At 41.8% G+C, this 14,281-nt stretch overlaps 1 protein-coding gene across 1 annotated transcript; it reads right to left on the reverse strand.

Moving 5' to 3' along the window:
• Positions 1-3,097: 3,097 nt before the first annotated feature.
• On the reverse strand, positions 3,098-5,020 carry kcnj20 (potassium inwardly rectifying channel subfamily J member 20). Its single transcript, XM_072691000.1, has 2 exons — positions 3,826-5,020; positions 3,098-3,432 (listed from the first exon to the last, which is right to left on the reverse strand). Exons 1-2 carry the CDS (start codon positions 5,018-5,020, stop codon positions 3,098-3,100), a joined length of 1,530 nt encoding a protein of 509 aa, XP_072547101.1.
• Between the last annotated feature and the right edge of the window lie 9,261 nt (positions 5,021-14,281).

The following is a 14,281-nucleotide window of genomic DNA, read 5'->3' on the forward strand; positions in this document are numbered from 1 at the left end:
GCTTGACAGGTCCTTATAGGTGTCACAGTAACCTGGTGTAACCATCAATGTTACTCACTTCACCTATTAATGGTTTGATAGTTTCAGCTGTTTTTCCTGACTCACTATGCGTTACCATACTTCATTCATGTAAATGTTGAGTTTTCTATTTAATGCCAGTATAAAGCAATCAAAGAAATACTGGAAAAAATATCAAGTCATAAAAAAAACCTGGAATATGAAATTAAGCTGCATTATAAAGCAATTCAGCTTGTTATGCTATTATTGAGGCATGTATTCACCACAGCAGATTATGAATGATTTAGTGCCAATAAAAGAAAATAAAATAACAAAAAATAAGATCAATTTATAATATGAAAATAAGTCAACAGATTTATTAAACCAGGAAAGACTGATTGGCTGATTTTTACACAAGATGCACAAGAAAAGTTCAGTCAGCAGGTGGCAGCATCCAACACCCTGTGCAGTATGTCAGCTTGGTTAACGGAACCACTCCAAAGCTTTTTTTTAGTATTTAGGGTTATAAAATGTGTGAAAGTAAATTAGGATATGGCCCAAAATGACCTTTCTATATGTCAGCCATAAAACGCAAGGTTCAGGTTCAAAATTGCAGCAGCACAAACACACCCTTGCATCCTCAGTTTATTGTATAACTATTTTAGAAATAATATTTTAACAAACACATGCAACGTAAGTTACATTTTTACCATAAAAGTGTGATCAATGTATTTGTGTAATAGTCTGTGTTCGGCCTGTCGACATTCACAGTATATTCAGCATTGGAAAGGAAATGACTCCAATTTCTTTAAAAGTTTATCATCACGACATCTGAGTTATATATTTCTCATGTTGTCATGTTGTACTGTACTGTTAGAGAACATCACATTGCACATTGGGACACTTGTTAATTCACTGTTTCTTTAGATGATCATCACCACCCCACCTCATCCCCAACTTCCCAACTCCATCCCAAAGGTGTTGGATGAAGCACCAACCATCATTCCAGAGAGCACAGTTCCAATGTGTGTACATATGTCCTCTTCAAGGAACATGCATATGCAGTATATCCAACACTGGGAAGGGAATGAGTCAAAGTTTAAACTCCATTACCATCCTCATGACATCTGGGTCCAATGTAATCTGACTCATGCCAAGTGTCAGGACCCAAGCTGAATATCAGGACCCAACACAAATAGAATAAATATTGATAAATAAGAGTTTTGAGAAATGGATATGTAGATACATTCCAGTAATGAGAAAAAAGAGGTTAAATGTCCAAAATACAAAGCATGTGTGTCTCAAATACAGCTCCTACTGATCTACTAAATTATATAAATACTGTTAATATGTATGATCATTATGATATTAATTTTAATTGACATGTTTTTGTGAGAATGACCATTTATACCATGCTCATGAATAGCAAAGGCGGGAAAATATTCATACTCATACATTTAAAGGGTTCTTTGCAGAAAAGTCTTATAAACACCTCTTTTGGTTCCCTAAACATTCGAACATATTGAAATTACATTAATAAGGAACCAAAAGTTGCTCTTCTGTGAGTTTGCAGAAAAAGCATAAACTGAGCATGCCATTTCAGGAGAAAAAAAAAGTTTAAGCACTGATATCCCAGGGAAAGGCTTTTGAGCAGACAGGCTGGCGCCTTAAGGTTTACTAAATCCTGAGATCTAAGGAGGTCTATTTATATGCTGGAGACAAAGTTTACAACTCTCTACAGTAACTGCCCTCATTTGTGCATTACAGAGTGAATTAACATGCAATATGCCACATGCTTTACTTTAATATACTTTTACACACACACACACACATACACGGTATACATATATACATGTATATCCACAAATGGGCCAAGCAATATGACCACCTGGCACCTTAATATGCTGTTAGTCCTCTGTGTGTTGCTGAAAAGAGCTCCCACCCTGAGTCATGGACTGCACAGGACTTGGGCTCCCCCGACAGTCAGGAATGTTCAAATTGGTGAAATTACAGGACATGCTTTACACAAGGTAAGAGATATAGAAACCTTAAGAGATATAGAAAGTGAAGGATTGAGATCTGGGGAAATTGAAGGTCAACTCTAAGGTCAAAATTAGTGCTGGGAGTTTCCCAGCAGAGCATTGGTTAGAGCATCACACTTATCACACTATTTACCGACTTATCTTCTTCCATTTTTTCACGCCCACAGGTAAGCTGTACACACATACCCATGTGATGTAAAAGAAAAGTTGACCTTCCATTTCACACTTACACTTCCTTTCTTCCATTTCTTCATGGTCCTGTTAAACACTTTCATGTCCATGGACATGGACATACATAGCAGAGTGCAGTGCATTGTGTGCTGTGATACATTTCTCTCAGAATCAGCTTGAAACATTTCTGCGACTCACAGCTGTAGCTCACTGTCCCTTATGACCATCGATTTGTGGTTCAACACTCTGACGTCGGTTTGTGGTTCTTCCCTCCTCAGACCACTCTTGGTAGATATTCACCACTGCCATTAGCCATTTCCGAAGTGTTCCCCCCCAGTCACCGGGCCTCTTCAAAGTAGCTAAGCTTCACCTCTACCCATTTCTTAAGCATCCAATGCATGAACGTTGAGAACTGACTGTTGACTTAGTGTCTAATATATTTTCCAGACCATAATTACTACAATAGTAAGACAAATACAGACAAAATACAGTACACATGAAGCATAAGCTACACATACAGTATACATATACTGTACCATATCAAGTCATTCATGAAATTGGCCACTGAGAACATGGCACCATTGTGCACAGCACAAGACAAATTGCACACTTCCAGGTTCAACTGTGCTAAATAAGTGGATAGTATAGAAGATTAGGCAGTCTGTTGCTACAGTGGCCTATAGCTGCTAAATGTATATAACACAAGATCTCCTCCTCTTTCTTATTTCATAAACATATTTACTCAAGATTCTGTGCTTTAAACTTTGCTCTAATAACATTTCAAAAGATGATTAAACTACAATATAAACCACAGGCCTCACTTTGGGCAGGCTCAGTATTAGAACCTAGAGCATTCATGATGTCCACACAGCAGTTAGGTCAATCAGCTAATGGGAATCAGACTCATTTAGCTCTTGAATATTGTCGATAGTAAACACATGTGTTCCTTGTGGCCGAAGGATTTCTTCTTCTTGTTCTTCTTCATCGACCACACATTCTCCACTTTCTTTGAAAGACCCAGGCAGCTCAAGCCCAGCTTGGAACATCTGAAGCTGTTGAGCTTCCCGCGCACTGCACAGGAGGAGAGGCACTGGGTAAGTTCTGTGGAACCGCCGCAAGTCCACTCGAAACGCACCTTTCTCCACGGTCATACACGGCTCGAAACGAGCTCCCCACTCAATCTCCGTCTCAATGTAAGATGTCTTCGCCTGGCACATCATTCCTAAAATGGTGAGAACAAAAAGTGTGTTGGGCAACTTTACTTGTGAGTTCTTAATGGTGGCTATTAGTTTTCAAACTATTATTGATATTAGTAGTAGTAGCAATATTGATAAATTAGTAGCAATAGTACTACAATTATAGTCATAGTAGAGCACTCTGAAGAACTGTTGGAGGTTCTTCAAGGTGAAACTGTGGAGGAACATCTTAAGGTGCTTCAGGAAAAGAGAAGGTGCTTCAAAAACCTTCAAGAAAAGATTTGTAGAAGAAATGGGTTCCTTGAAGGTTCATCAAAGCATCTTAAAAGGTTCCTCCACTGTTTCAAAGTGAACCCCTAAGAAATCCTCAGTAGGAACCACTGCTTCAAGAGATCAGGACATTGCACATGACCACGCACCTGTGGCCTCTACAATCCCCTCCAGGATGACGATGATCTCAAACTGTTGTTTGCGCAGCTGCTCTGGACCCAACTCCCAGAAAGGACTGCTGGAGTCTATGGTGTGCTGGATGACCTGTGGCTCCACTAGAAACAGGCGGTCGGAACCACTCTCATAGCCCAAGTCGATTTCGGACTGCTGAAGAGGGAGGAACTCACCCTCGGACGTCTGACGAGACTTGATGAGCTTGGCGCGCACTTTGGCATCCACCATGTGGCTCTCACGCAGGTCTCCTAGGCGGAACATAAGGCAAAGTTGGTCGTCCCGGTTGGACACCACGCAGGTCCTGCTGAAGAGGAGTGTCTCTGCACGTTTCTTGGGCCTGGAGATCTTGACAAACATGCAGCCCACCATAAGCGCGTCAATCATGGAGCCCACGATGCATTGCGCCATGACCAAGATGACGCCCTCATGGCAGCTGGAGGAGACAGTGCGTGCACCATAGCCAATGGTGCGCTGGGTCTCTACGGAGAAAAGTAATGCTGAAACAAAGCCATCCACGTTGGGGTAGCACACCTCCCGTCCCAGGGGAACGTCACTGGCGCTGTTTGGAGGAAGCTCGAGGTCACCCCTCAGGAAGGCGTTTAGTGTGTACAGTCCTGCGAAGATGAACCAGGTGACCGTGTAGCACATCATGAAAACAAAGAGAAACCACCGATACTGGAGGTCCACGAAGGAGGTGAACATGTCAGCCAGAAAGCGCTCTCTTTCCGCCATGTGCGCCAGGTCCACTCTGCACTTGCCATCTTTAGAGACGTAGCGCCGCTGCTCTCGCTCTTCAGGTGCACACGTGGGTGTCTGTGCGCTCTCCGTCTCCACCAACTTGCTGCGCGCCTTGGTGTTGGCCTCCAGCTCCTGCACCGGGGTGCACAGTGCGCTGCGGGAGGGTGTGGCTGTGGCACTGCGTAAAGGGCTAGAGTTTGGGCTGGCCATGTTTGGCACGCTGAGGGCATGCCGGCAGCATGACCGACCGGCTGGATCGAACAGAGAGCAACGCCTCAGCAGGGCCAGCTCGGCTGCCGTAGGGGTGCAGATGCTGGTTCTCTGGTTGCGAGCATAGCCACGCTGCAGGCTGTAGGGCAGATCAGTTGTACTCTTGTGGCGGCGCATGGACATGCTCAGCCTAGAGCTCTGACTCACTGTGATGTCTGGCATAGGGAGGGGGCTACTGACACTGCTTGTTTCAGGTAGAGTATTGCCCTCAGGGAGAACTATGTCCACCTGGAAAAGAGACAGAAAAAAGTCTCATTAGCATATTATAAGACTTAATATTCAGTACTATGTGCTGTATGTACAGGTACAGTACAGTACTGTGGAAAGGTCAAAGAGACAGGTCAAGTTACAAGTTACTTTTTTTATGACAAAAAAAAATCCATGATTTTTTAATTAAAAACCATGTTTTTTTGTGTGATTGCACAGAAGAACCACTTTTTGTTCCATTTCACTTGATGTTTCTTTGGAGAATCAATTTGTAAATGCAAGTGACACAAGAACCTTTTGAAATTTTAAGTAATAATATGCACATTTTCTCTGAAGAATCCATATACTGGTAAAGATCCTTTACATCAGGACAAAGTTCTTTAAACCTCTAAAAGCATAGACTCCTCTGGTGCTCCACTTTCAGACCATGCCTGTGACATTTTTTAAAACAAAGCAGCTTGCGGAGGTCAAGCCAATGACAAGAAAAAACTCCCACAGTGGCACAAAAAAAAATCCAGCAGAAAGCAGGAGAGGAACAAAGACCCTAAAGGGGAACTCATCCTCCTGCAGTAAAAAACAGATAACAAAACAAATAACATGAATAGCATGAAATACGGAAATGTCTAGTGGATACACAGCAACGAAAACCACATAAAGACAAAGAAGTGAGCCTAATACTACACTGAAGTACTTAAAAAATAACTACTAAACTAGAGTTTGTTAATGTTAAAAGTCTTATTGGGGGTGGTGATTAGGTCTATGATTCCCATCTTAAAGCAGCATTATGCAAAAAGTGGCACTTCTTGTTTCTGTGCTCTCCCTACAGTCGGGATGTAAAATTCGCACTTTGAACTACCCCCAAAGGACATGTTCTACACATTCTGGACAAGCTAAGAAGTACAGGCATCTGAAGTGAAAGGAACATGTGGACTTTCATTTAGAGTGATATTACAGGATTTTACGCATTTAAGACTCGGGGTAAAGTTTCAAAGTTTCAAGTTTATTTGTCATCTGCACAACATGTCAGGACATTTATGCATTGAAATGCTTGTGGTGAGGCTCAGGTTGATGCTCTACAGGAGGACAAAACTATATACATACTAAAGATATTAAAATAAAGTTATATAAAAAGAAGTTTATTAAATACACACAAAATATACACAAAATACAGAATATACAAAGACAGAAGGGATTTGTAGAAATTCTTTGATATGTACATTTATGAGACAGGTATAGTCTGAGAGAGAGTGGAGCTAAATATAAATATGTATGTTTATGTCTATTCCTGTTGTAAAAAGTGACTTAGTGATGTTGTCCATAGCAGTGATATATAGAGTATTAATAATAAAGTGTCCAAGTGCAGTAGTGTTGGTGAAAGGTTCACATCTTGTTCAGGAACCTGATGGCTTGTGGGTAGAAACTGTTCATTAGCCGGTTTGTTCTGGCCTGGATGCTGCGGTGCCTCCTGCCTGATGGCAGTTAGGGGAGCAGGCCGTGTGCTGGGTGGCTACAGTCCAACCGGATCTTCTGGATTTATCTCAGGCAGCGGGACGGGTAGATGTCCTGCAGGTCTGGAAGTTTTCTGTCTATGATGGACTCACCACTCTCTTCAGGGCCTTGCGTTCGTAGGCAGTACAGCTGCCGTACCAGACAGTGATGTAGGCCGTGAGGATGCTCTCTATGGTGCATCTGTAGAAGTTGGTGAGGATGTCAGGAGGCAGACCAAACTTCCTGAGTCTTCTCAGGAAGAAGAGGCACTGACGGGCAGACCTCACTGCTTTGTTGGTGTGGAGTGACCAGGAGAGGTCTCGGTGAGGTGTACTCCAAGGAACCTAACACTGCTGACCCTCTCTACTTCAGCTCCATTGATGAATAAGGGAGAGTGACCACACTTCTGCAGCTTCCTGTAGTCCACGATCATCTCCTTAGTTTTGCTGATGTTGAGGCTGAGGTTGTTGTGGAAGCACCACTCTGACAGGGTGCTGACCTCGTCTCTGTAGACAGTCTTGTCTCCATCTGTGATGAGGCCTAGGATGGTGGTATCATCAGCAAACTTGAAGATGTGTGTCTGGCTACACAGTTGTGTGTAAACAGGGAATACAGGAGGGGGCGTTAAATGCTGAGCTGCAATCTATGAACAGTATTCTCACATAGGTGTTCTACCTGTCCAAGTGTGAGGGCAAAGTGCACTGTCAGTGCAATAGCGTCGTCAGTGGATCTGTTGGAGCAGTATGCAAATTGGTGAGGGTCCATGGTGGCTGAAAGCGAGAAATGTGCATTTAGCTCATCTGCAAGCGAGGAGGACAACCCCATATCACCGATCCCACCACCTTTGTAGTCAGTGATAGTGCGGAGACCATTCCACATGCGTCTGAGATCAGACCCACGGTAGTTAGACTCCAATCTGTCCCTGTAGTTCCTTTTGGCCAACCTGATGGTCCTCTGAAGGTCATATCTGGCTTTCTTGCAACTCTCCAGGTCAGGTCCAGGGTATGCAACATTATGCAATTCCCCGTAAGCATGGTTTTGCCCACTTCACTAAAGTTACAGTTACAGTACAGTTAGCAGCATGCTAAGCGTGAAATAGCAACACTAGAAATGCGATTCTACTTACTCGGGGGCCTGTGGAGCATCACAATCATCTAAAAGCTGCTATTTTAGGGTAAACATCCTACATACTCTTGCTTTAATATGAATATGTAAAGAAATCAGTGAGCTGAATGAATGAAAGAATAACATCTACTTACATTTGCAATCTGTGTTTGGTAGCCTGTTCCATCTCCAGAAGACATTACCAGCATGCTGGATTTGGGTTTAAGGCTTGGACTGCTGACTGAGGCCTGCTTGACTTTCAGCCCATCTTGTATGGTCGCTGAAGTTCTTCTGCTTTCTACACTTGAGGTCCGTCTTCCTCCAGCGTACATGATTTAGCTTACATGTACCAGCGCGGAGAAGCCTAGTCATTCAGCACCTGAACATGTCAGTGTTTTTAATATATATATAGAAATCAATTGTGGAGTTATCCAGTTACTCTTATACTGTAAATCTTTGTTGTTTTTAATGATTACAAATATGATAATGAAACTTGGTAGTTCACTTACTGCTGTTGTCTCAACCAGGCTAGTGCTTAGACATAGACTAATGATTGTAGTCAATTATTAAGTTATCATTTAAGTTACCACTATTAAGTCATGGCTATAATTACTGAATAACCACCAAAAAAATTGAGGTGGATAGAATAAGTCACTGCAATTACCCCACTGTAAGCCACACCAGTGGGTATATTCCTGTCTGTATGTGGCCACAGGAATAAAGGAGAGGGCTACAGTAAGGAAGGCTAAACCTGCACAGTCAGAGAGAGTCTTCACTAAGCCTCTTGATCCGCTGGCTCGGCAAAATCGCCTCCAGAAGGACTCAGGCGACTCCTCCCCTGCCCACCCTTTACATGACTCCCTCTCTTCATCTGAACCAAACATCTAAATGTTATATGCATAAAGGTTATGTCAAACACAAGGAAGACATCTGAAGACAGCACTGGTGAAGCTCAAGTTTAGGAACAGGTGTCAGCAATCTAAGAGCTTGAACTCTTGTGATCTTTGTAGAGAATCCAAACAAACTGCAGTTACAAGTTTAAGCTGCTACAGTTTAAGCCAGGAACAGTGAGACATTGCAACAATGGTACAACGAGACCTTGTATAATTTTTGCCTTTGTGACTTGCACAGTTGTGGTCATGTGGCTAGACAAATAAAATGCTTGATTGTCAACTCAATATATATAAAATAAATATCTAAATTGTCCATGCGTCTTCAGTTTAGCAGCAATAGTAATGTCCCTCAACCACTCACGTAACATAACAGTACAGGAAGCAGTAGCCATGCAACAATAGAAAAAGAAAGGCTCTGGAGGTAACAGTTTCTTAACCAGTCCTGGTGGGAGCATTCTTAGTCCTTGCTCCGTAGTTCTTAAGACCAAAACCTTCATGTAACTCCAGTCATCTATAATTAGCTGCCCTAGACTTTGCCCGAGAACTCCTTCCATACCCAGGAGTACCCTCAAATAAGCAATATACACAAACCATTGCCACCTACCTCACTGACGGAACTGTAGGGAACCTACACGTTAACGACACACCAAGCCAACATCAGCCTCTGAACATCCACTGCAGAGCTGGTCATTATGTTATCACAGTGATTATGGTGAACTATGATTAGCTTACCATAATCCCAGACACTAAACACACCGCAATGGAAATCAGGAGAGGCTGGAGCGCTGTATGAGTAGCCTTGCACTGGAAGATGTATGGAGACCAATAAATAGGGCTTAAAGATGCCATAGATTGCATGTATTCAGTGTGTTAAGATGTCCTTAAATGTATAAATAATAACTATGTAACTTACTAGGCAGCCTTTACAAACCTGTTTACAACCCTGCTATTTTGCCTTAGTATAAAACATGTGATTGTCCTTTTATTGTGGGCTTATGGGGGACAAAAATGATAAATTCAGCTTTCATTGGCTGGTTTATGGCACCACAATGGCACACAGGAGCAGCATAGCTTAGCATAGCCTATCCTATCCTATACTGTTTTAGCATATCTTAGCACTGTAACACAAACATAATATTTTTTGTCCTGCTGTCTAGTCAAGTCGAGTCAAGCCAAGTCAAATTTATTTGTATAGCTTTTTACAACTGTTGTCGTCACAAAGCAGCTTTACATAATTAGTAATTAGTATAAGGCAGACAAAAAGCAGCCAACAGTGACAGTGGCAAGAAAAAACTCCCTCAGAGCTGGAGGAAGAAACCTTGGGAGGAACCAAGACTCACAAGGAGGACCCGACCCATCCTCCTCTGGTCAGAACTATTTATACTAGATAATAGTATTATACTATTAACAGTGGTGATATTAATAGTGGCAGATAGTTACGAGTCCATTTAGGTTTTAACATGGTCATTAAACAGATAGCAGTGGTAGGAGGGTGTGCCGCTGGTCTGGTATGGGTGGTGGTGGGTGGGGGGCCTGATGGTCGGACTGGTAGGTGGCAGCTGGTCTGACGCAGGTAGAGGGGACCTCAGCAGCATCTTCCAGCAGGTCGGGCTGGGTGGCCACTGCTGTGCTTTCTGGATCCTCTTGGTGTTAATAATGAATAATAAAGGTAAAGGTAAAGGTAAAATAAAGTTTTCCATTCTAGAGCACCTTTAAAAAAACACCCTGCAAGATGCAGTACAGTCTATGAAGAATAAAATGTAATGAAACTTTAAAAAATAGAAGGAAAGGAAAAGTTCATATGAGTGCAGAAGTTTTTATAACGAATTTGAATTATAATGAATACAGCATGACCTTCCATTCAGAGCGGTTATACAACACTGCCAAAAATGTTGTGGACAACCGGCGTGGCTTCAGCTGGATCAGGCTAACCCATTCCTAACGGACGCATGCAGTTTCCACAGACAAACACCAGCAGTAGAATGGGTTGTACCAAGGACTTCAATTGCATGTAACTTGACATTGTAATAAAATGTCACTTTAACAATAAGTTCATCAGTGTGGCAGAAAATTTAGAAACTGATCAGCATTACTTGCAACATCTATTGCTAGGCAAAGGGTGGAGGCCTGCAATGTTGTACAGTTGATAAAATATGGCTTTCACTTGGCCTTGCCCCCAAAAAGAAAAAAGCTTAAGCCATAAAGAGTCGTCTTGCCATATTTGGTGTAGAATAACATGATTGGCTGTAATGGGACCTGAACCTCACCACTAAATTACACCGAATAAACCAGAACTCTGAAAGTCGTGAGTCAGAACTTTAGACGTTCTGACCTCGTCTCATTGTGTGAATGTTGTGGATAAGCGAATCTAGTGTAAATCTAGTGCTTTCTGTTACTTTAGCAACAGGGCCCATGGTATTGGAAAGAGATGTTCATGAACCACTGATGGACAATATGTTCTTTGACCATGAAGTGTAACGTCTTAAGAATGATCTAACAACCAATTCTGTCCCATTGTTCCTGACACCTCTTGCCATTTCCCTGCTCTTTGTCACCTGTGTTGTGTTTGCAAGCCTGCCCTGTCTTCTTGGTTTTGTAGGTAGGACAATCCTTAGCTTCATCTTCAGTTTCTTGTTGGGAAATACTGCATTTGTCTAACTGTAATTCTGAGCGTTGTTTTCCTCCAGTGGATTGTCGTATGTTTTACTGTGTCCTTAGTTAACCTTTTTCTGTGTTTGACTCTGCTGGCCGTCTCTATCTCTAAAGAAATCTTTATGGCAACAAGGCAACAAACCATTTTATGGTCATTTTTGGTCACCATCATTTGATTTATTTAGTTGTAATATGCATTTCAGCACAATCAAATTATGGGTAGAATTGGGTTTGGCATTTTGTCGGGTGGTGGGGGGGGATGCTGTCAGGAACAAAGGCCACATGGCATGCTAGCAATTGCTAGCAATTAGTAGAATAGCAGTTTTTACAGTTTTTAAACAACTTTATATATCCAAATAACTGTATTTGCAATGAATATGTCAAATTATATATTTGGCCAAAATAGTGTTTTTTATTCATTGTCTCTGGGCAACACTGTGCAATTTGACCACTTTTGTTGGGGCAATTATGCTAAAGCAGTGATTCTCAACTCTGGTCAAATCTAAGGTGCTTCCCAGCTCCACCACACCTGATCCAAGTGATGCGCTTGTTATCAAACAACTGCAGCAGTTAATACCCAGTAAATCACATGAATCAGGTGTGATGGAGCAGAGACAGGGGTCCCTGGGACCAGAATTGAGTCAGTGGACATTTTTTTTTTACATTTTTAAATTTTTTTTGTATTAGAACAGGGAGCTCCTGTCCCCCCAAAAAAAAAAAAAAAAAATCAAATTACTTTTAAAATTATTACACTGTGTAAAACACAATCCAGATGTGCAATTGCACAAATACTAAAATCATGAGAAACCCCCAAATACACTGTGAATAAACACACAATCTAACATCTAAAAACATTTCTCAGACAAAACAAATCACAAAGCTTTAAACAAAACTAAGCACATCATTTTCTAAATATTCTGCACACTTTCTTTCACATGTAAATAACCATACGGCTTTGAAACATTTCTTTTCACATCTTGACTCATAAATTTGTAGTAGTAATGTCACCAAACTCCCAAATCTATCCAATCAAACAAATGAGTCATTTTTCTGTGGTAAACTGTTACTGTTTCTTGGATTTTCCCACACAGCAACCAGAGCAGCAAGACCTGAATTACATTTCTCTTTGTCCAATTTTTCCCAGTCAGTTTGATACTGCCAATTAACCCACATGTTCATAGCTCCTCCTAGCACTGGCAATGTTTCCGGCACTGAGAGGGTAAGGACTTAACCCATGCCTCCTCCCTTCCCTACATGCAAAGCCTGCCAGCACCTCTTTTTTCGAACTGCTCGTAGCCAACTGGCTCGGAGAAAAGAAGGACTCAGGCGACTCTTCCCCTTCCCACCCTTTACATGACTCTCTCTCTTCATCTGAACCAAACAACTAAATGTTATATGCATAAAGGTTATGTCAAACACAAGAAAGACATCTGAAGACAGCACTGGTGAAGCTCAAGTTTAGGAACAGGTGAGCTTGAACTCTTGTGATCTTTGTAGAGAATCCAAACAAGCTACAAACTAAGCCAGGAACAGTGAGACATTGCAACATGGGTACAATGAGACCTTGTATATTTGGCTTAGAGAAAAGCACCAGGTCCTCAGCCCCACCGCATCAGCTAACAGACGCCTGTGCCAGCCAATATCGATAAAGGCCGAGGAGGTAGAGAGCACCATCTACTTACCCGGAAAGAACACAGCCAATTGTGCACTCTCAGACTCTGGCTGCTGATGGCAAAGTGGCATGGCTCGGGATTCGAACTAGACCCTTTTTAGACAGGATACAGACCTAAATTTTATTTTCCACATCTGGCACAACTACCACATGACGTGGCAGCATTCTTATCATTATTTGAAATTGAGATTTTTACATCTTTTCTAAAGAAAGTCTAAACAGTTTCATCATCATCATCATCATCATCCATTATGGAAGAAGATAAGCGATTTCACAAACATACTAAGCGTGTTTACTCAGTCAGGTTATAAACACATTCAAGGGCGTTGGTTTGATTTCGACATTGGTGGGGACATAAAAGTGGCCCCCAGGAGGCTTTTTGCATTCATGATCTATAAATAAAGCTTTAAATGATGTGAAATTGCAATCAGAAATCTATCATGAATGCAAAAAGCCTCCTGGGGGCCACTTTTATGTCCCCACCAATGTCGAAATCAACACACTCATACAGGGAGTTTGTTTTCTGTCAGTGGCTTTCTGAGACAATAATTTCACAATTATGGTTCTGTTAAGCAACAATATCACTGTCAGCTCTCTGTACTGCATGATAGAACGTCTAGACAAGTAAACATTCATAGCTGGAGAAACACTGCTGTTCAGTCTATACTGAATTCAGTCATCATTCGACTTTACCTGTGACTCTGACTCTCCACCTGCCTGTCCTCTGTCTGAGCTACACGGTCGGCTTGTTTCTGTCATCTGACAAATGAACACACTCATTTTGTCCCCAAAATATCACTAAATTAGGCTAATTGCCAAACACACACACACACACACACACACACACACACACACACATGCACATGTTTAATGTTGGCACCAGTTCCATATAACAGCCTATAAACTGCACAGTCCCTAACTGAATCAGTATGACCATTTTTGGCATGATGGATGGTGTCTCTCACTCAGCCACAAGCCAAACTGTTTACAACCACAGCCTCTCACATGTTAGCAATACACGGTAAATCCAGTCCTGTTAGGGATGTGGGTTAGAGAGGCTGGGCTTGTTGTACAGAAAGAGATCTGTTAACCGTTGGTGTACTAAATACATTGACTATAGACACTGATGGACTTATGTATCTTCATTCATTGAACAACATTATTGTTGGGGACAATTCAGCACTCGCTGGATATTGGTTGGGACATGCCCCTACCATCCCCACCCAGTTCTACGCCCTCACACACATTTAAGAAATAGTTATTTGTTAATTATGTTAATAGCATAGAAAGACAACATATAGATATGGAAAATACTAAAAATACTACAGGTATCATATACCCACCTGAAGGACATTCTATAAAAGATAAGTGTGTGTTTGTGTGTGTGTGTACACCCCCCATAACAAC

This window comes from Salminus brasiliensis, chromosome 11 (assembly GCF_030463535.1).
Source record: "Salminus brasiliensis chromosome 11, fSalBra1.hap2, whole genome shotgun sequence".
Classification (NCBI taxonomy): domain Eukaryota; kingdom Metazoa; phylum Chordata; class Actinopteri; order Characiformes; family Bryconidae; genus Salminus; species Salminus brasiliensis.